The sequence below is a fragment of the Dermacentor albipictus genome, unplaced genomic scaffold (genome assembly GCF_038994185.2).
Source record: "Dermacentor albipictus isolate Rhodes 1998 colony unplaced genomic scaffold, USDA_Dalb.pri_finalv2 scaffold_11, whole genome shotgun sequence".
Classification (NCBI taxonomy): Eukaryota; Metazoa; Arthropoda; class Arachnida; order Ixodida; family Ixodidae; genus Dermacentor; species Dermacentor albipictus.
In genome coordinates this window covers 431,452-452,869 of record NW_027225565.1, presented here as the reverse complement: position 1 = coordinate 452,869, position 21,418 = coordinate 431,452, and the positions used below count along the sequence as shown (strand labels likewise).

The 21,418-nt window shown below is 46.0% G+C and overlaps 1 protein-coding gene across 6 annotated transcripts in view; it reads right to left on the bottom strand.

Annotated features, from left to right (window-relative positions):
* LOC139051334 (nascent polypeptide-associated complex subunit alpha, muscle-specific form-like) overlaps positions 1 to 21,418 on the bottom strand; it is a 129,280-nt gene that overhangs the window by 26,794 nt on the left and 81,068 nt on the right. For 4 of the 6 annotated variants that reach the window (XM_070528346.1, XM_070528347.1, XM_070528348.1 and 1 more), the window contains exons 14-16: positions 19,807 to 20,056; positions 17,265 to 17,351; positions 5,918 to 5,958 (exon numbers count right to left, since the gene is read on the bottom strand). In XM_070528346.1, coding sequence (XP_070384447.1) covers positions 5,918 to 5,958; positions 17,265 to 17,351; positions 19,807 to 20,056 — 378 coding nt within the window. The remainder of the gene's footprint in view (positions 1 to 5,917; positions 5,959 to 17,264; positions 17,352 to 19,806; positions 20,057 to 21,418) is intronic. The other 2 variants (XM_070528351.1, XM_070528350.1) reach the window with 1 other exon arrangement.

The window sequence follows — 21,418 nt, the reverse complement described above, 5'->3', positions numbered from 1 at the left end:
ATTCCCGGTGTAGTGGCCTGTGTCGATGGGACGCTCATAGCAATCAAACAGCCTGAAGGACCCAGTCCGGGCGAGACTGCGGGCTTCATGTCAAGAAAAGGGTTCTACACATTGAATACCGTGATCGAAAGTACTCACGATCTGCCATTTTTTGCACGCTTTCATCTTTTATAGTAGGCTCGCACACTCCCGTCACCGTGGAGGTGCCAACCAAATTGAGGACACGGCCACGAAGGCCGGGCAGGCGGCCTCCACCCATGCCGCTGCAATTACGGACAGCATTGTAAACATCGTGAGCAACAGAACCACTCCTCGCAGTCACCTTTGACTTGCGAAAGCTGCGGCGGCAAAACACCTGCCATTGTTCCGCTGTCTTCGTGGCCGGGCCTTCCGCGTTCAGCAGGGCGGCAAGCTCACTCCAGAGCTGCTGCCTACGCTAGACCGTGCCCTCTTGGGTCAGCGCGCACGATGTCCGCACAAGGTACGGGTGGCCCTCCATGAACGTGACCAACAGTTCGCATTGATGCGGCGACACGTGCGGACCAAGTCTTACATTTTTGTGTGACGACATAACGATTCGCAGTCGATGAACAGTGATCGCCAACTGAACTGCGCGCTCCCGCCAATTTGTTTTGGTGTGTGCGATACCACCTAGAGGACAAAACCAAAATATATGCCGCTTAAATTAGTTTTCTTCTCTCGCATGAAATTTCCGAGGCAGATTATATCTTGCAACAGTAAGAATTTTTGTCTTATATTACGTGTTTAATTATTAAAGCACCACAAACATTCTGCACTTAATATATCGTCCCCGATCGAAGCCCAAACTGGTGACTCAAACTTCCGGGGCTGGGCTCGCTCGTTTATTGGCTGTGCTCTCCCTCCCGTTCTGCCCACTTGTGACGTCCCGTTGGCCCACTTTGTGACGTCGCAGCCAGACCGAACGAATGGAAAAGCGAGCTGTTTGCGCGATCGCACCCCTGAACGCCACTTTTGTTTTGAACGGAGCCTCCTTGCAGTCCCACGAAATGGCACTACTGCAAATCCCCTCATCATCATCGTTTCTGCCTGGTTCGTAGCTACAGAAGTTCCGGTTTCAGCTTACTAAGCTATGTCAAGACAATCCAGCAGTTTATTTGTTTTTTTTCGTGCACGATGCCGTGAGTAGACCACGTTTTTTGTTTGTGCGACTGGTGTCAGCGTGCGGACGTGGTGATGTTTGCTTTGTGTGCTGTGTCGAGGTTGCGGTGATGCAACGGGGCATACGGAAACATCGCGTCAATGGTATGATGGCGCTGACAGTGCCCGCGCAGACTGCGCTGGGTAATGCCGGCAAGCAGGTGCCGGTAGGCCTAGGATTTGTGGCCTTCCGATGTGCTCCCTACTGACGCCGAAAATGTTCTGCCAAGACCTGCGCAGTGGTTGCATTGCAATTCCAGACACCGTCTCATTTGACAGTTTCACAGGTGCTGATACTGCTGAGCTGACATGCGCAGAACTCGATGACAGCGAGATCATTCGTCAGGTTTCTGCTGTGCTGCCGGACGATGACACACCATGTGCTACGTTGCTGTCGCATGCGGAGCGTGTACGAGCAGTGACTTTGCTTTCAGCCGCCTAAAGTGACCATACGACCTTCCCCGAGATTAAGGCTTATCTGATTGCGCGCGCGTAAACGGAACAGCGTGCAACGGCGCATTCACAATTTCTTTAAGCCTACTGCCAAGCCCGAATAAGTGCATGAAAATAAAGGATTTTTCTTTTTCTTTATCTGCTTTTTTTGGACACCTGTTTATTCGGACATTTCCGCAGTCCCCGTGAGGTCCGAATAAACTGTCGGTGACTGTGAATACGGTACTCATGTCATACCAGCATCGCAGCATTGAAGAAATATGCTGGCTTTCAAGAACTATCTCCCCGCCGTAAAATTGTACGTTTATCATTTTTTCACAAATTGTATCATCACTCAACTCTTCATAACGACTTTTTTTTGTTTGCCATCTGCTATTTTTCCATCCTTCCCTTCAAAGTCAAGAGCTTGTCATGTCATTCATTCCACACACTATAACTGACTGCAACGCTTTGCCTCCATGTGTTGCTACCACCACAGATCGCGATAAATTTCTAAATCTGTCTGCCTGTACTACAGCATAATCCTTGTGTAAACAGTTATCTACATGTGCATTGGTTTTTTTTTGTTTTATTCCTTATACTTCTATGATGATTCTCATTGTTTATTTCAATACATTTGTTTGTAGGTTGTATAGCTGTTGATCATTTCTATAGTGTTACATAGTGTTATGACTGTATAACGAAGTTCTAACTTGTCAGTATAGTGTCACGTGTTCTTTTTGTCATTGTATATGTGCCCCCCCCCCTATGTAATACCCTCGGTTGCGAGGGCCTTTAGGGGTATCTTGTATAAATAAATAAAATAAATTAATAAATATAATATCGGTGTGCTAGCCGTAATATACTCACCCATGTTAATACTCACGTCTACTCATGCTCACTCACTCACCTTCATACTGTCATTCACACTCATATTCAGAGTCACCTCAACTCACAAGCACTCACTCACATTCAGCCGCGCTCAATAACTCAGGTTCACGCTCACCTCCACTCACTCACAAACACCATGTTTCACTCATTTCAACTCATACTCACATGCACTCACTCACGTTCATACTCCCACTCAGTACACAGTCACATTCACACTCACTGGCACTCGCTCGCACTCACACTCAGCTATGCTCACACTCACTGACACTCTCTCGTACTCACCTCCGCTCACACTCACTGACAATCACTCGCCCTCATCTCCGCTCACACTCACTGGCACTCAGTCGCACTCGCCTGCACTCACATTCACTGGCACTCACTCGCACTCGCAGTCACCTCCACTCACATTCACTGGCACTCACTCGCACTCACCTCCGCTCACACTCTGGCACTCACTCGCACTCCCACTCAGCTCCGCTCACATTCACTGGCACTCACTCGCACTCACGCCTTTGAAGTGAGTGTGAGTGAGTGCGCCGACCTATGAAGACCACCCTAGCCCCAGTGCTAACCAGAACTGCTAGACTGATCGAGTCACCACCTTGCACAAATTATTTAAATACATTTCTTCTCCTTCTCGTGATGACGATGCCTGCCTTCATTGTTGCCCTTTGATTCCTGCAGTGAAGACACACCTCACCCAATCATGATCATATCACTACCCTGTGTTTGTATCTCGGGCATGTTCATCATTGAGCCATTCAAGGGGGGGCAAACTTCTCGCAACGGTTTTGGAAAATTCTCGTCATGGTGACATTGACACTTGGCTTTTATGCCTTATCAGTGCTCCTTTGCCAGGTGTTGGTGCTTGAAGTTGCAGTTAGATCGCCGAGAAATGACATTACCAAGTAAAGTTAGAATAGGGAGGAAAACCTGAATGGCACCATTTTCCGGATTTTCGATCATCGTGCAAGCGAATGATGCTAGAAAAGTTAAAGAAGGTGCCCTACAGAATCCAAAACTTTGGCGATTGAAAAACTGGTTGGCAACAAGGTGGCCCAGTGGTGGTTTCATTTTGGCTCGTCTTAGCTAAAAAAAAAATTAAATTATGGGGTTTTACATGCCAAAACCACTTTCTGATTATGAGGCACGCCGCAGTGGAGGACTCCGGAAATTTCGACCACCTGGGGTTCTTTAACATGCACCTAAATCTAAGTAAACGGGTGTTTTCGCATTTCGTCCCCATCGAAATGCGGCCACCGTGGCCGGGATTCGATCCCGCGACCTCGTGCTCAGCAGCCCAACACCATAGCCACTGAGCAACCACGGCGGGTTCGTCTTGGCTATGAGTTATGCCAATGTCAATTAAGTTGCTCACTAAACCGAATGTCGATTACGTTTTTTTAATTGACATACATTACTTATAAATAATTAGAAAATTCCCAATACTGATTCAATTCAAAGCGAATATCGAATAGCATAACACTCGACTGAATCTTAAAAAATATTGAATGTTTGCCTGCCCTAGTGATTTATTCACATTTTCATCGCATCACCTGCAGACCATGTTATGTACAGATTAGCCAAACATTCCACAGATTCCTGTATTATGGCTTTGAAATTTTTGTGAATGCATGCTTTTGTGTTAGTATGTTCACCACTCCCCACACATACACATTCTTTTGTCACATTCGTAAGTATAGACCTTCCTTTCACAGTGACAAGAACATTAGCTCAGGCGTAAAGCACCTTTCGTGCATTTGGCTACCATATTGATTTTCTACCACTGCTTCAACTATCACTTAAACAAACAGGCTGCAACTTGTGCACGCCAAAGCCAGTGTTTAATGAAGGATCAATAACGTCTTTTACTGATTAAATGTGCACTTCGCTGCAAAAAATTTGGGTGCCCGAAAAATCAGTCATTCACTGTACACTAGCAACTCCTCCAGCTGACGGCACCGCGACAAGGATGATTCGTTACAACTCCTCTCTGTTACTCGAGCCAGCATCACCACAACTTTCGTTCCCTTTCAATAACATTACAGCTAATTATCCGTGATAGAAGCACGAATTCCCTGAGAATTCCTGCTTTTCCTAGTTGGTAGACTCCCTGCTAAGCATATGTAAGTTGCCAAGGATGGTAGCTTGAAGAGTGGATTTGCATGGTTGGTACAGTAGAATCTCGTTGATACGATCCCACTATGTATGATTTCCCGGTGCTAACGTACGCGACCGACAACACAAAACATGGCCAATAGAGTTGCGCTTATTTTTCATCGGTGCATTTTGTCCCTGAAAACACGATTTATCGGCACGAACGTTCAGTACATCACCAAATTGCCATCGTATGATAAGTTTTCCAGCCGCTAGATCCCATGCAAACAAGAAAATGTGCGAGGTTTGTGCAATCCAGAACAGTATATAGCCGCCCGCCGCAGCAGCTTCACTGCAACACTTGCCCGCCCGTCTTAAGTGAGAACACCGGCGGGCACTCAGTTTCTTATCCTGGTAACAGCAACTCACCTCTGAGGTCATCGCACATCACATTCACAGGCATCACTGTTAACCATATTGCGATAAGCATTTTCGCCTATTGCTGCACAGCGCATTGTGCCGTTGCAAGCGTACTGCCCGCTTTTAATAGACGATAACCCAAACATGCTACCATTCCCTGCTGCAGACTGTGGTCATATACTTTTTCCGGTCACTAGATACTATATAAACAAGAAAAAGCGCGTGGCGTGTGCAACTGAAAACAATACCCGCATGCCGCACCAGGTTTCCCGCAATACTCGCCCGCCCAGTTCACGTATGTAAAAACGCTAGCACGCACTCAGTTTCATACTCAAGAACCAGCAACTCACCTCCCGTGTTGTCGCACATCGCATTCACTACTATTGCCACCAAACCTCTTGCGATAGGCATCTTCAGCTATCTGTTTTAGAGCATGTGGGGCATAGCGCATGCATTTAGTAGGCGATAATCTAAACGCGCCACGATTCCCCGCTGCAGGTGGAGTGATGTGAGCATGCCGTTTCACTTCGGTGGCATCAAGTGCCACCCATCAGCTCGATTTCGTTATGGTTTCTTGTCATCGTCTTTAAACACTGTGCAATATGGAAACAACAAAACGTCCCTCAGGCCGCCGAAGCCCCACAAGCTCGATGCACTTACATGTCTCGTGCCTCGTTCCTAATGCTTTGCCTTAAGCAGATGTCAAATACAGTTGAGTCTCTCAAATATTTTAGTTACTTCAAAACGTACATTTTATCGATTAGTACATTTTTCTAGCGTTTCTTTTCCAAGACGTATCAACAAGGTTCTACTGTATGTAGTCTGAGTCAGGGCACAACCAGCGAAAATGAGCAGCAGCAAATCAGGTTACTGAGTGGGAAAGGCAAGAACCACATACGTCACGGCCAATGTTGTAGAAGAACCGCCGAGTTGGCACATCTGGAAAGTCAGAGAGATAGAAGCAGCAATTATAATTATTTTTCATTTACCAGGCTAAGTGCTAACTAGGTGCTGGAAAACAGCACAATACTGTATAGAACAGAGGAAAGGTGCACCCCAAGGGCACCGACTAACAGCAGCAAATTTATTCACACCGGCCAATATATAGGGCTGAAAAAACAGAGCAGCACACAGGTTGCCTGAAAATAAGCCTCAGAAAAACAAGATCAACAACACTAAAGATATGTTACGTATAGATTACATGCGATAGTAGACTTCCGTTAATTGGATATTTTGGTTAATTCAATCCTGACCGAAGGTCTTGGCTTAGAGCCCATAAATTTCTATGGAACTAAACTTTTTCGTTTTATCAATCCTAAAATTACCCTTCGCAGATAATTCAAACTTGACCTAAAGAGTGACTACAGTGGTGAGGCTAATTACTGAAGCATCCTTCTCGACGGAGCTTAGGTTTCGGGGTATGCATCGAAAACCCCTATTTTAGGCGTGCCTCAGGAACATATTAAAGTGAAAATTGCAGTTCACAATAAATGATTACAATACTTACCAGATTCTAATGCGCACCTTTTTCCCTCAAGAAAGTTCGTCTGAAAATCTCTTGTGTAGTGCAATCCAATACGAAACTAGAGATTAATGAAAATGTAGCCACATTCACAACAGTTTACCGTCAGAGCCAGCCTAGCCTGTATCGTTGCGATTGCCGCCATAAGATGGTGACCATAGATGGCGCAAATATAGAGAGAGAGCAAGAAAGTGCATAGTAACAACTACGACACACCTCTTTCAGCTCGATTACAAAACCCATTCAAACGATAAGTATTTTGCATGTTAAGCTAGCGGCAACAAGTCACATTAAATCTTGGTGACATTCCGGAGAACCGCATGCATCGCAGGACCAAGGATATTCAAAACAACTTATAATGATCTATCGGTTATAATGATCACATTTCAGTTCATTCACGATTTTCCGACCCTGCCTACTGAAACTGCTTCCAAATATAACGAACGTTTTTTTAAAGCACCACACATTTACAAAAATTATTTGAACCTGGTCGTGGTAAAAAGAAGGCACACGAAGTACCAAAGCATGGAGGCACGACCAAACTGGGCGCACAGCAGCGCACGGCGCACTTTAGTCCAACCACGACAATGACAAGCTCTTCAAGATGAGCAAGTGACCGGAGCGCACAGATTTTGGAAGTCGCAAAGAAAGTCGCATGCTTTCAAGGCACGCCTCCAGGGAGGAGGCATACAGCCTCTACAGCATAAACAGAGAGATGCAGGGCATACAATGGCACATGCACCTGTGCGATTTCAGATACCACGTAACACCACTCTCGTTCTTGTACAATTGTCTGTGTAAGACCACGTGAATTACGCCTGTTTTAAATATTTAGAATGACCATCTACGTTCTTCAACCATGGGAACAATGCAGCTTAAGCATTTCCATCCATGCGACCCGAGTCGGCAATAACGATGTGCCACACGCTGCCCCCATGCAATGTTGGAATGGATCAGCGATTACTACGCCATTCTCAGAAGATCGGCAGCATTTCGTTTGCAAGAGGCCAATTGAAGAGTTTGCGGTGACATTTTACTCTTCGAACATCGCATTTTTCCCCTCGAAGTGACCTAGTTAACGTAATTTTACAGTTTGTGTGCGGCCGACGTGCAGTCATCACGGTAAGACCATAACATCGGATACTTTTGCAAAAATTTTTTGTAGTTACCGAAGTTTACGCTTCTGGCGAACTGGAATGCTTCGCTCTCTTGTGCAGAGTACAGTCATGCCCCGCTGGGAGTAAATTATATCACAAGCTCTCGAATAAAAATGGCGGCTCGGCATGCAGTTTCAAAATAACAGGCGATCGGACACGAGCGCCATTTTGAATTAGCTATAATACGCCGCATTTCATTTTTAGATGGACATTTCTAACAGAAGTTTGAAGCTAGGTACAGAAAGACACCGAGAACAAATCGACATATTTTTCGACCAAAGTTCTGCCCAATTGTAACTGCTGATGCCAGTTTTAATGCGGCTAATTCTTGAGTGATTTTAAGGGCGAGTTCATATATATTAACTACAGTAAAGCTTCGTTAAACCGTACCTACTAAAACAGTAGTTTAGTTTTAAAAGTAGTAAAGTCACATGCCCGACTCAGCGGCCGTTGAACATAATGCATCTTGTATCCGCACAAACCGTACCAGCTTATTACATATGTGTCGGTTAACACATAGTGTTTCCACTTTTCATCGCACAATCATGGCGGTGCGTCGTTTCCATCGGGCGGCCCATCAGAACAAGCCTCGGAGATCGAAACAACGGCCTCCAAATGCCCTATGCGTTTGCGTGTGAAGCCACATCAACATCAACATCATTTCGACATTACGCAAGCAAGCACTCGCGCCATGCCGAAGCTCAGATAATAAACACCAGGTGCTCAGCATAGAAGAAAAATTGGACATCGTCCGTGCTATCGGACGTGGCACAAAGAACTCAGTGCTGGCCCTTGACAGGGATCTACCATTGACCACGGTGTGTGGCATTTAGAATGCGAAGCAGCTGCGTGGCAGTGCTGCTGCGACCGCGAGGAGATGTCGGCTACAAGGTTCGACTTTTCGAAATCGTTGCCTTTGTTGCCAGCTAAAGTGTCGCCTAACGACAACGATGAGGACGACACGGAAAGTGACAGCACGGGCATTCAGGCCCAACAGTGGCAGAAGCTGTGCGTTACGTCAGCCTCATGAACGCAATCGTCATGACGAGAATAGCACCCAGCAACGCTGAGCTTAGTGTTACAAGCTGGTGGTACCGCCCTCCCCCTGTCTTTTCTGCATTGGATTAACGCGGCTCGCTACATGCTTGCACTCGTCATTTCAAAGCACAGATTGGTGTGCGCCTGCTTTTCGCACTGGGCTTTTAACAGGTCGCTCGCTGCTGTTAGATATGGCGCCGTTTCCTGAGGCTACTTCAAGTTCCCCAAACCACTTCGAATCGCAGCACAGCTAATTGAGGAATGCAGAAGCAGCAAAGCACATTCCAGAGGAGCGCACGAGCCAACAAGTTCACGTGCCAACAAGGTCGTACGCCGCCGGGATTAGAAGAGGTCCTCGGACAATAGAGCCCAATCGTCCCCCTTCGCCTTTGAAGAAGACATTTGCTACCGCTGCGCGGCCATAGCACCGGGAGCAGGTGGGTCCTAGGACAATGGAGCATGAGCACCCCCCTCCCCTTCTCCTCCTTGGAAGAAGCGCATTGCCAGTCTGCGAGGCAAGATCGCAGGGGGATCAAGTAATCAAGCAAGGGGGCCCAAGCGGCGACTCTCTTCACCGGGTATGACACCATCGCACGGGCGCCTACCATTGGCTGAAAGTGGCGTCATCTGAGCAGACTCTCACATTGGTCGAACATGACGCGACTTCCAGTGCTCGAAGGGTTTATAAGAAGCGTTCCAGAGAGACCAGAGCATTCCCTGATTCACCTCTCTCGAACTTCTTGCCGCGGGCCGCAGCGTCCGAGTTGCTGCCGGCCCGTAATGACTGTACAACTGTTACTTGTCGCTCACCTCTCTGTACATAATGTAAAATAAATACTCCCAAGTTTGGTTTTCATCCCGAAGTCCCGTCCTTCAACCCCTACACTGCTCGCGCTAAAGGGCATCGGCTAGCGCAGACATGCTTTTTGGCACGCGCTTACTATGCATGTAAGCACACAGGAATGCTGTGAAACATACAAGCAAAGGGTCAGGAAACTACGCTTTATTTTTCCTTTACTTTGTGATTTACCTGCACACTGGGTAGCGCCGGGCGATGGTTTTTAACAAACACAAGAAAGAGTCTTTGCAGCGCGCTTGGTTGTTAATTGACAGCCGCCACAGCCACGTCAGGTGCAACTGCAGCAGCAGAGCAGTAAGGTAAAGTAAAGGAAAAATAAGGCGCAGTTTCCTGTCCCTTTGCGTGTATGTTTTCCGGCATTCCTGCGTGCTTACATGCATGGTAAGGCCAGGGCAAAACATTTCTGCGCTTGCCGACACACACTTCTGTCTTTAATCGCGAGCAACTAGCAATCTGTTAAAAGTTTAGTGTGAAAAGCAGGTCACACTTATCTGTGCTTACATGGTAAGCAAAAAGCACATCTGCGCTAGCCGACACCTTTTAGCGTGAGCAGCGAGCGACCTGTTGAAAGCCCAGTGCGAAAAGCAGGTGCACGCCAATCTGTGCTCGGAAATGCGAGCGTAAGCACATAGTGAGCCGCGCCAATCCAATGCAGAAGACAGAGGAGGAGGGGGAGCGCGGCGCCGGTAACTTGTGACACTAATCTCAGTGTTACCCAGCACACTGCAATCAATGAAAAAGGCGTCCCGCGACTTCTGCAGCACTACCGCACCCGTGCATGGACAGTAGGCAACGCCAATAAGGAATCTGCCATACGAGTGTTTGCTGAGAAGAGGGCTGGCTGAAAAGCTGGTTCGCAGCTTCAGTAATACCGGTATCACACAAACACTTCTGATCGCGATCAAGCCCATCCAGATCGGAATTCTCGCATGTGATTGGCTGCTTCGCTAATCTTGCACAAATGAGCCAATCATGACTGAGAAATTCAATCCGGATCGGGCTTGATCGCGATTAAAAGTGTGCCATGTGAAATCCGTATAAGTTTGAGACCACTGTCATCGCTGCTAGGCCGCCGTGGCATCAAACAAAAATGCCGAGACCTTTGTCGCATGAAGTGAATAAATAGTGCACGTTTTTACCCTCTCATCACACTCTCTCTGAGTTTTGTTTTTGACAGGTAAGTGGGTGATCTCATGCTATTTTGGTTATGCAGCACTACCCATTAGTACGCACTTTTTCCAAGCCCCAGCCAACTACGGATTAATGAGGTTTCACTGTACTGACATAACAAACTATCAACCACAAACTACCAAGTTCGTTATAAAAGGCTTCGACTGTAGTTAAGTTTAGGCGTGGGCAACCATACAATTTCTGTTGTTGCAGAGTCGTTTGATAAATGCAGAATATTGAACACAGTATCGATTGTATGGAGGATGAGATGTTGTGTTAAAAACTAGGTACAGAGTGGCAAGGAAACAGAAGAAACGGCCAAAGAGCTTTTTCTTCCTTTTTGGTCTTTGGCCATTTCTTCAGTTTCCTTGCTGCGCTCTATCAAGTTCATAATGCAATGCCAACTCGGCCAACCCTCAACATTAGCATGTTGTGGTTCATCACAGACTGCGTTAAAAGTGATCACAATGGACATAAGCAAATAAGGTTACATTCTCTTAAAAGGCCCTTCACCAGGCCACACAGCAAACTACGGTTATATGAAGGACGTTGTTACGTGTCCTCCAGGGAGTGCTCTGCCGCAAAAATTTTTCAAACCAGCTCATTAATAGCTGAGATAAAAATATTTCAGTGCCGCGAACCCTTGGTTTCAGGAGGCGAGCTTCATCGCAAACATAGATGCTCTCTCCACTTGCCCCCTCTAGCCTCCGCAAGCAAAATTCCTTCCCTGCGTTCTCCCACACCGGACCTCGAGGACTGGGTGATGCACGTGTCACAGGCCCCACCTTCGTTTTTTTTTTCTCCTCGCTTTTTGGCGGCACGGCGCGATTCCGCTGACAGCATCAAGCACGAGCTGCTGTGATCGTCTTGTTTCACGCAGCACACGATTTTGTTCGCTGTGCATGAGGACACCTGACTAGCGGTATAAGTCAGTGCTACATGAACACTGAGGCAGCCACAAGGGGATCATAGAGCATGATTGCGCACTGGAACACGGTAGAAAATGACATAGTTTCAGTGTCTGCACACGTGACTGCATGACGTGTGTACAAGCAGACGAAATGGAAGTACATCTCTCTCTTGCTGCAGTGCAAAGTAAAACAAAAACATGCAAACATTCAGTTTAGGTTTTATTATTTCTCTAAGCTTTAATTCCTCTATTTAAGCAACAGGTGTTGCCTTCAATAATTTTTGAAGTCACATGTCACCACGAGTGACATCACAGCACAAACACGTGTACCGTAGGCATACTAGCACATGTACGTCATCCTCCGGCTTGGAGCACGGCGACCGCGAGGAGAAAGGAAAACGGCGTTCGGTTTGAAATTTCATATCTTTCCACAGCGCGTAGCAATGTAATACTTTGCAGACACGATCGTTATCGCACATTTTTACGCTTTGCGCTTATCAGCTTTGCGCTTGTGGGGCTCTTTAAGGTAAAGTTGACCGATTTCGTTTTTTTTGTGTTTTTTTTTTCGCCAGCATCACAGGCATGCTATGTTGCTAAAAAATCTGGTGTGCATTTCATTTCTACTTTGTTTAGAAGCTCTAATGTCCTTTTTACATTATTTTTCTACGTTGAACCCATAAACATTGGTTGTGCATTAGATTCGGAACAAATTAGAATTGGGAAAAATACTGCCAAATGAATCAGAAGCGTATATTTTTTTCCTGTCACTTATTTAATTCAACCCACCGGATAATTAGAACAACTTTGTTGGTCCCATTAAAGCTAAATTAACGGAAGTCAACTACATTTCCTCTTTGTACATTAAAACAGATGAGTTGCTTCTACAACCACCAGAAAATTTATCGATATAAAAGTTTTCTACTATTGGAGCAGGATGTTTCCAATTTATGTCACCAAAGAACAATGCTGACAATACTATTTGGGAAACCACACCAAACTGTACATTCATGTCAGTGTGAATAAATCTACTGCTGGTAGTTAGTGGCTGTGTCATGCTGTCCAAATTGCGCACTTTTTTTCAGCAATTTTACCAAACCAACAATTTGCCCAGCTTTCTGTACTTGTGGCAAGATATATCCAAAGCACAACAAATGGAGGAGTACTATAGAAGAATACTAAGCTGAACTGGCAGAATAAACTTTTGAAATTTTTACCAAAAATGCCAATCATTATGACTGGAGGTATGGTAAGTGACTAATCACCCTTTCAGACATCCTATCACCTTTTCAGCATGGTTTCAGGAAGGGCATGTCAACCACTACTCAACTAATTACGACGGTTCATGACTTTCTCAGCGTACTGGATAACTCGGGACAGATCGATGTTCTTTTTCTTGATATAGCGAAAGCTTTTGACAAGGTACCGCATTCAAAGCTTCTTTATAAATTGCAGTTGATTGGTCTTCCGCTGTATCTTGTAGAATGGGTCAGAGCATACTTAAGTGGTAGAACGCAGTCTGTTGATGTGAATGGCACCCTTTCTGAATCGCTTGCAGTTACTTCCGGTGTTCCGCAAGGTAGTGTGTTGGGACCTCTGCTGTTTTTAATATATATAAATGATTTAGTAAATGTAATTCCGCGGTCAGTGTCAGTAAAATTGTTCGCAGATGACTGCGTTGTATATAAAGAAATAACATCAATAGAAGACCATAAATTGCTCCAAGAATCTTTGCTTAAAATATGTCACTGGTGTGAAGAATGGAACATGGATTTAAACATTGATAAAAGTGTACTTCTCCGAGTTACGCGAAAAAGAAATATTAGCTGTTACCAATACTGCCTCCACAACAGTCACATTAGAGAGGTCTCACAGTATAAATACCTAGGAATAACTCTTAACAACCGATTAACCTGGGGCACTCATATTTCTGAGATCTGTTCAACTGCATTCTCGAAGCTCTGTTTCTTGAGACGAAAATTAAAACATACTCCTAGCCATATTAAGCTCTTGGCTTATAAAACTTTCATCAGGTCCAAACTTCAATACTCGTCCGTAATTTGGGACCCCCACACTAAGAAAGACATCTATCAATTAGAGCTCATTCAGGGAAAGGCAGTACATTTTGTTTTTCATAAATACAGAAGGTCAGATTCCCCAACACAACTTACGAAGGACAATAATATCCCGTTGCTTAGTACACGTAGAAAACTTAGCCGCGTTTCTTTCCTTCATAAAATTTTGGCAGGAAAGCTTAGCATTGCTCCCCCCTCATTCCTCAGGCACTCCACAACTCGAAGCACTCGACATTATAGCGAACACGCATTACAGCCTATATTTGCTAAAACAAGCTCATTTAAGCGCAGTTTTTTTCTTCAAACAATAGCTGATTGGAACGCGCTTCCTGAATCGATTTTTCGCTCTCCTGACGTAGAACAGGTCCTTCAAACTTTATTTCTTCAATAGAAAGTAAGCAGTTTCAATGTTCATTGTTTTATTTTCTGCTCTGTCATTGCTAATTTTTGATTCTCTTGTATGTTACATGCAATGTAATCTTTTTTGTTTTTGCATATGCGTGCTGTTATGATTTGTGTTTTCATGCCCCTCCTGCTTGGGCCGATCTGGCCTGCAGTATTGTGAAATAAAATAAAATAATGTAAAAAATGAAGAATGTGTGGCAGCGCAAACTAGAAGTTCCGGCATAGGCTTCCTGTAATGTCATGAATTCTAACCATGGCTGCTGAAAACTGGTTAACTGTCAGTTGAAAAAAACGAATACATCCTGTACTAAAGGAACCAAGGATTCAAACAAGCGAAGACTTAAACAAGAGTCATGTAATAAGCCTACCGTAAAATTCCAAGCAAGTGCCTCCACTCGTGCAAGCCCCCCCCCCCCCCCACCCCCCCCACCCTTCCCCTCCTTAACTCCACTGCTAATTTCAATTTTCCACGCCATTCCGGGAAGCATATTTACAATTACTAGTAGGTACAGCGGCGTGTGGCATTTCTTGAGGCGCTCGACGTTTCTGCGCAGGTGCTTCTAAAAGCGGGTGCAAGAGAGAAAATCTGTGGGCCTTTGCTGCTTGAATATGTGACTCTGCCTAGGCACAACTGTAGAGAAGTTTCCTTGTGCTTGTTGCGTGCGTTTGTGCCTAGGCGTGCCGGCGCAGAGGAGTGGAGTCGAGTTAGTTTACGCTCGGACACTGAATGCCGGTGCGGTGAAACAGGTGAAGCAGCAGGCACTGAAGCTCCATTTGGTGATCACTGTATGTGAAGGTACGTCAGACTTTCTCCCGCATGCGGCGCTGGTGCTGAGTCAGTCAGATTATAACTTTGTTGCGTTCATTGATTGTTCCGGGCGAGCGATAAAGGCCGCGCCTGCTCTCCTGGACTTTTCTGGAGTATGTTTTAGTGGTGTTGTTTAAGTGAAACAAACGCACAGCGCCTTAGCAATCACGGTTGAATGTGATTGCCTTATGTCACGCCATGAAGTTTTGGCTTTCCGTCTTGTCCATGTTAGGTTGGGTTAGCTTAGGTTACATGAGGTCAGCGTAAAAGGCAGGGTGCCGCGGCGTGTTCTCACAGCAGTTACGCCATATAGATTATTGTCTTTGCGTCTTGGCCCCGCTATGTTACGTTAATGTTGCATTATGCTAGGTTAGCGTAAAAGCCGGTGTGATGTATTGTTGCAACAGTTACGTCATGAGCATTATTGTCTTTCTGTCTCGGCCTCGTTAGGTTAGGTTACTGTTAGGGTAGGTTAGCGTAAAGCGCGTTAAGGCACGTGGCATATTATCATAGCTGTTGCAGGGGCGTCGAGCATTGCCGGTGCCCTTTCAGCCACTCGTGTTCAACTGCGGTTGCTAAGGCGCTGTGCCTTCTAGATTTTATATAAATGCGGATTAACTTCGTCCACAGTCCCTACTGGCCCCACGGAAACATCTGCAATGTTATCACCTGTTTCACCATGCCAGAAGCCAGTGTTCGAGTGTAAGCAAACTAAAGCCCACTATGTAATGCCGGACTGCCTAGGGACAAATGCCTGCAACAAGCGCTAACTTCTCCATAGTGCCTAGGCACAGTCATATATTCAAGAAGTAAAAGCCCCTACATTTTCTCTCTCGTACCCGCTCTTACTCGCATACGCGTGCAAGTATCCGGCGCCTCCACAAGCGCCACGCCCTGCTGTACTTGCTAGAAATTGTAAAGTCGCAGGTTTTCCGGGAATCATATTTACAATTGCTAGCAAGTACAGTGGGGCGTGGCACTTGCGGAGATGTCAGATGCTTGCGCACATGGGCAACTAAGATGGGTGCGAGAAAGAAAATGTGGGCACTTTTGCACTTTGAATATATGACTCTGCCTAGGCACTATGGAGGACTTTCTTAGTGCGTTACATTTGTTTGTCCCTAGGCATGCCGGCAGAAGTCGCGGGGCACAGTAGTGCTGAACTTAGCGTAGCAAGTGGGCGGCTGGACGTAACTATAGTTATTCAATGTTTTTTACTAATTGAAACAACATGCCATTATTTTGCATTATTGGCGGCACCTCCTGGACCCCAATGCGGCAACGGGGACACCAAAGTTAGAACCCGGACTGGTCCGTGGTTCAAAGCTCGCCAATACCTGCCCGTGCCAGGGGTGTATAAGATCGGCTGTCCGCTATCGCAGACAGCCAATTTTTTATGCGAACACCCCCTGGCACGCTCTGGCCTCCGTGGCCCCACCTTACGGGCCGCCCTGCTTCCAGCTTTGTTCTCCCCGCTACCCCTTGGGTGCCCTGGAAATCCTACGCCGCCTGCTTTATTACAATCTCAGGGGCTGTCCTGAGGCCTCCGTTTGCCGGTGACATGTACAGTGCTCACGGAATGAAACGCGTCAATTTAGGGCTAAGTAATGCGCATACTTTCGTTTCAACTGGCTGGAGTTTGTGTCACATCGACGTAATTCTGGTGCGTACACTTACATCGGGGTCCTCGTCACCTATGGTGACCAAATTATTAGCGACATGACATGGTGCTCCCGCGTACTTCGCACATATGTAGGGTTCCACTAAATTCTCCGTGTCCCATTTCATTCCGTGAGCACTGTACACCTCCTGGAGCAGTGCTTGTAAAAAATCTAATCTATCATCGCAATGAAAAAAGTGACCCGCGGCTTCTACAACACCAGTCAGAACCTTGCCCCTTCAGACACAGAGATCACCAAATGGGGCGTCTGTGTCCACTGCCTCACTGCGCAGGCAGCCAGCGGCGGAGCGTAAACAAACTCGACCGCATTCCACAATGCCGGCACATCTAGGGGACAAACGCATACAACATGCGCTAAGAAACCTCCTCCATAGTGCCTAGGCAGAGTCCCATGTTCAAGGAGCAAAGGCCCCCAGATTTTCTCTCTCACACACACTCTTACTTGCGCCTGCACAGAAATGTCAAGCACCGCGAGAAATGCCATGCCCTGCTGTACCTACTAGCAATTGCAAAAATGCGGCCTGGGGCGCCAGAGCTTAGCCGCGACCACTCCTTTGTCGCTGAGTGCGCGCGTTGCTGTGCTGCAGGGAGATCCTCTGTACTGCCTGACGGGCAGACCTCACCTTTTGTCAGCAAGATTGTTGCCGGCCTGCGGCCCGCGAACTGGAAACGGCGTGCGGCAAGTTGCGGTGTCACTAACGGGGATGTGCCTAAAGAAAGAATAAACAAAAGCCACGGAAACTTCTTTTCATGAACTGGATGTAGCAGACCAGTGTTGCCTGGGTGCAGTGCATGATAAGGGCGCGGACGGAGAGGGGGCTGAAATGTCAAGCGCCGCGAGAAATGCCATGCCCTGCTGTACCTACTAGCAATTGCAAAAATGCGGCCCGCACTTTTACAATTGCTAGTAGGTACAGCAGGATGTGGCGTTTCTCGCGGCGCTCGAAGTTTCTGCACCGGCGCGAGAAAGAGCGGGTGCCAAAGAATATCTGGGGGCTTTTGCTCCATGCATATGTGACTCCGACAAGGCACTACGGAGGAGGTTTCTTAGCATGAAAGGTAGTGAAATGCGAAATCCTTGAAAAGAATAGAAAACGACAGAGCCACTGCACGATTGGCCGCTGCTCCAACAGCCGCCGCGCACGACAGCAAATTTTTTATGCGAACACCTCCTCGCACGTGCAGGCCTTGGCGAGCCCCAACCCACAGACCAGTCCGGGTTCTAGCTTTGGTGTCCTGGAGGCACCACCAATGATGCGAAATAATTAGACATCTTCAATTAGTAAAGAACACGACTGAATAAATATAATTACATCCAGCTGCCAACTTGCGACACTAAGTCGGCACACCGCGCCCCGCGACCACTTTGTCTATTACTAACAGACACATGCCCGTATGTTATGATTATATATGCAACGGTGTTCCACTAACACGAGTTTTCAATACAAATATTTAGGCGTCATTTTTACACCCACCTTGTCTTGGTCCAAACATATAGATTACATCTGTAGTAAAGCATTAAAAAAACTTTGTTACGTCTGCCGGACTTTGCTGCTACAAGGGACACTAAATTAGTAGCATACAAAACACTGATTCGCCAAATTTTAGAATATGCTTCCTCAGTATGGAGCCCACATAAATAATTTGAAATTAATTGTATTGAATAGGTCCAGAGGAAGGCTATTCGTTTTGTTTACCGTCGCTTCGATTGAGACTTTTCACAGTCAACTGCTCTTGTGGAATTAAACCTCCAGATTCTTTCTAGACGGCGGCACATAGAATCTCTGAAGATTTTCTATTTTTATAAGAACTCTCTACGTCCCCTATCAGATCCCTTCCTTTTAATGCCTGCTTGTCCGACTTCAACTAGAGCTTATCAGGCCTCTAATATCAGACCACTCCATCCACACACTAATGCTTTCAAATACAGTTTTTTCCCCCGCATGATTGAACAGTGGAATTTGTTACCTGCCGAAGTTCGTTTGTTACCCATTTCTCAATTTTTAAATGCTATTGCTGATGTATAGTTCCTTTACATTTTTCTATTTCTATGTTCCTGTTTCTGCATATCATAATTAGTTTTACTCGCATGTAGTTAGTTTATTCGTATGTTAGTTACTTGCATGTAATTAGTTTTACTCGCCATAACCCTAACGGGCTGCAGTATGCATAAATAAATAAATAAATAAATAAATAAATAAAACTCCCTTAGTGCTAAACGTTCGACCGGACTTCAAGCCAAATGCTGCGAACTTATTTTTGCAACCGCGTCGGAGGAGTCTTCTGATGGTTTTTGAGAGTGATGAACAGCACTAACAAATGTTTGGCTTAATGAAGTTCATGTTAAATAAAATTTCAAATCCATGCACACTGCATTTTTTTTGCGGGAAAATTTTGTCGTCACGATCTTGAATTTTGGTGCCGTTCCAGGATAGCCCCCCCCCCCCCCCACCACACACACTTTGCTGGTAATTGCGACTTGCTTGAGGAGGGGGGGGGAGTTGCTTGCTTGGAATTTTACAGTATTACAACATGCTATAACTATTTTTTATTTACTCGGCATTCAAAATTTTTTTAAATACATTGAGTAATATCATGTGCTCTTGCAGGCTGTTAAAAACTAATTGAGTGAAATTATTTTGCTGTACCAATGATAAAATAGAATGTGTTGGATCTCTGAATTGGTTGTGGCCCCCATGGGATTGCTAAACATCAATAGACAAGCAATTTTGCATGTTGAGCACATAAATGTGCTGATGAATTTAGCAAAGTTGTTAAAATATTAACAGTGCTGAGTTGTTGGCAACTGAAGGCAACCTGATGGTATCCATAAAAGAAGGTTGAGGTGTGCAACCTTCAATGGCGACACATCATAAACAGTCAACAGTTTCTAGTATTTCTCAACTCTCACCTCATTGCTGTTTTTTTTTCTAAAGACTGCTGCATGCAGAGTGGCAAGGTAAAACAAGGGCCGGTGGAGTGTGCTGCACTTTCCCACCTAAGGAAACAGCTTCACACCTTGAGCAAAGCACTCACAGGTCACAAGGTTGAGTGCGAGGAGTTCTTAGGCACAGAACAGAAGCAGACAGGGTTGGTACTGAGTGCAGCAAAAACAGCCATTCACGGCAATGACTTCTGGAGAATAGATAAAAGAATTGCACTTACCACTGGGTAGGTCACGACCTTCGGGGTCATTAGAGCGCTGAGCAGCCAGGTTAACAGCGGGTGCTGGTGGCTCACAGGAGAATACGCTGTTAGCAAAGGGCACTGGAAAGTAGGAGGGGACGAACTGTTGCTGCTGTGGATGCTGCACAATCGCAACTTCCTGGTCATATGGCAGAGGGGTATCGTTGGCACGGGCATCTGGAGTGGTGCATGGTGGTGGACTGCACATCACGTCTGGATAGGGTGCAGCCTGCATTTAGGAGTGGACGAAGAGCTTGCATGGCAAGTTCAGTCGAACCCACTTATAACATTATTGAATTGCCATGAAAATTCCATTGTTATAAACGCGATAATTGCTATAATCTGGTTGCATGAAAAAAAAATCACCTTCCTCCATCTGGCTGCTGATTGTGTTGACTTGTTTAATTGTTTAACTCTGCTTCCTGCACGTTCTGATCCCATGTAACAAGCCATGGCTGTCGGCATTTAAGAATGGCACTGCTATAACAACTACAAAGAGGGGTCAAGGTGTCAAGTGACATGCGAGCTCACTTGTGAGGCACTACTTTGGTGGTCCAAAAAGCGGGCTTTTAAAAAATGAAAGAACATAGCTGTGGCAGCCTCTTAGCTTGAGAACTCCAGAAGAAACACTGGGGCGAGATCACCACAAGCATCTCAACACGTACTTCTCATTGGCTTGCACGAGAAAAACCCATGTCCGTCAGCCTTGCTTGATTTGCGTGAAGCTTGGCGATATCCTTCTCCAAGGCATCCAGGTGCTCCATGTAGTGCAGCGGAAGGTCCCTCACAAAAGCAGAGCCCCAACGGGACTGAATCATATGCAGGGCCTTCTGCAAGGATAACGTTGAGGCAGCCTGCCTTACCGCACCATCGCTGCCGTCACTATCTGATGCAAGCATGTTCACAACAATAGCCTCATCGGTTAGAAGTTCTGATGTTTCCAATGTGTTGTTCACATGTAGAAACTCTTCCGAGTCCTGAAGGATCCTCATCGACTGCAGACCAAAGTTCAGGTATAACTTCGTCGGTGGGAGCTTCGCAGGCTTAGTATAAGTCACTGTTGCCTCGAACAAAGCACGCTTTCCTAAAGCAGTTGCGCACCGTATAACAGCTTACTTCAGAGCAAGTACAAAAGATAAACTGCATAGCCATCAATAGATTGATCTTCAAGTCTGGTTGCTCCTTGCTTGTCTGTGTGGCCATGTTCATCCATAAGAATAACTTGTTCAGGACGCGGCAATGATCATGACCTTAAAATTGGCAATCACACCAGCGTCCATGGGCTACAAACTTGCCATCGTGTTCAGCTGCAGAAGAAAAACTTCCGTGCTTGAAAGCTTAGGCACGGAGAGGTGGACACAATTATCTAGGATGAGCGCCACCTTACTACTACATAGCTCGATATATCGACCAAACTCCAGGAGCCACTCAAGAAAAAGTTGTCGCATCATTCATGCCTTGCAGTTGTGACAGTAGCGTACTGGTATCCTGGCAGCACCACGGAGCAGTGGAAATTTTTTTATTTCCCAATGAAAAATCTACTTATCACTTGTCGCTCCTGTCCATGTTGGCACACAAAAACAAAGTGAGG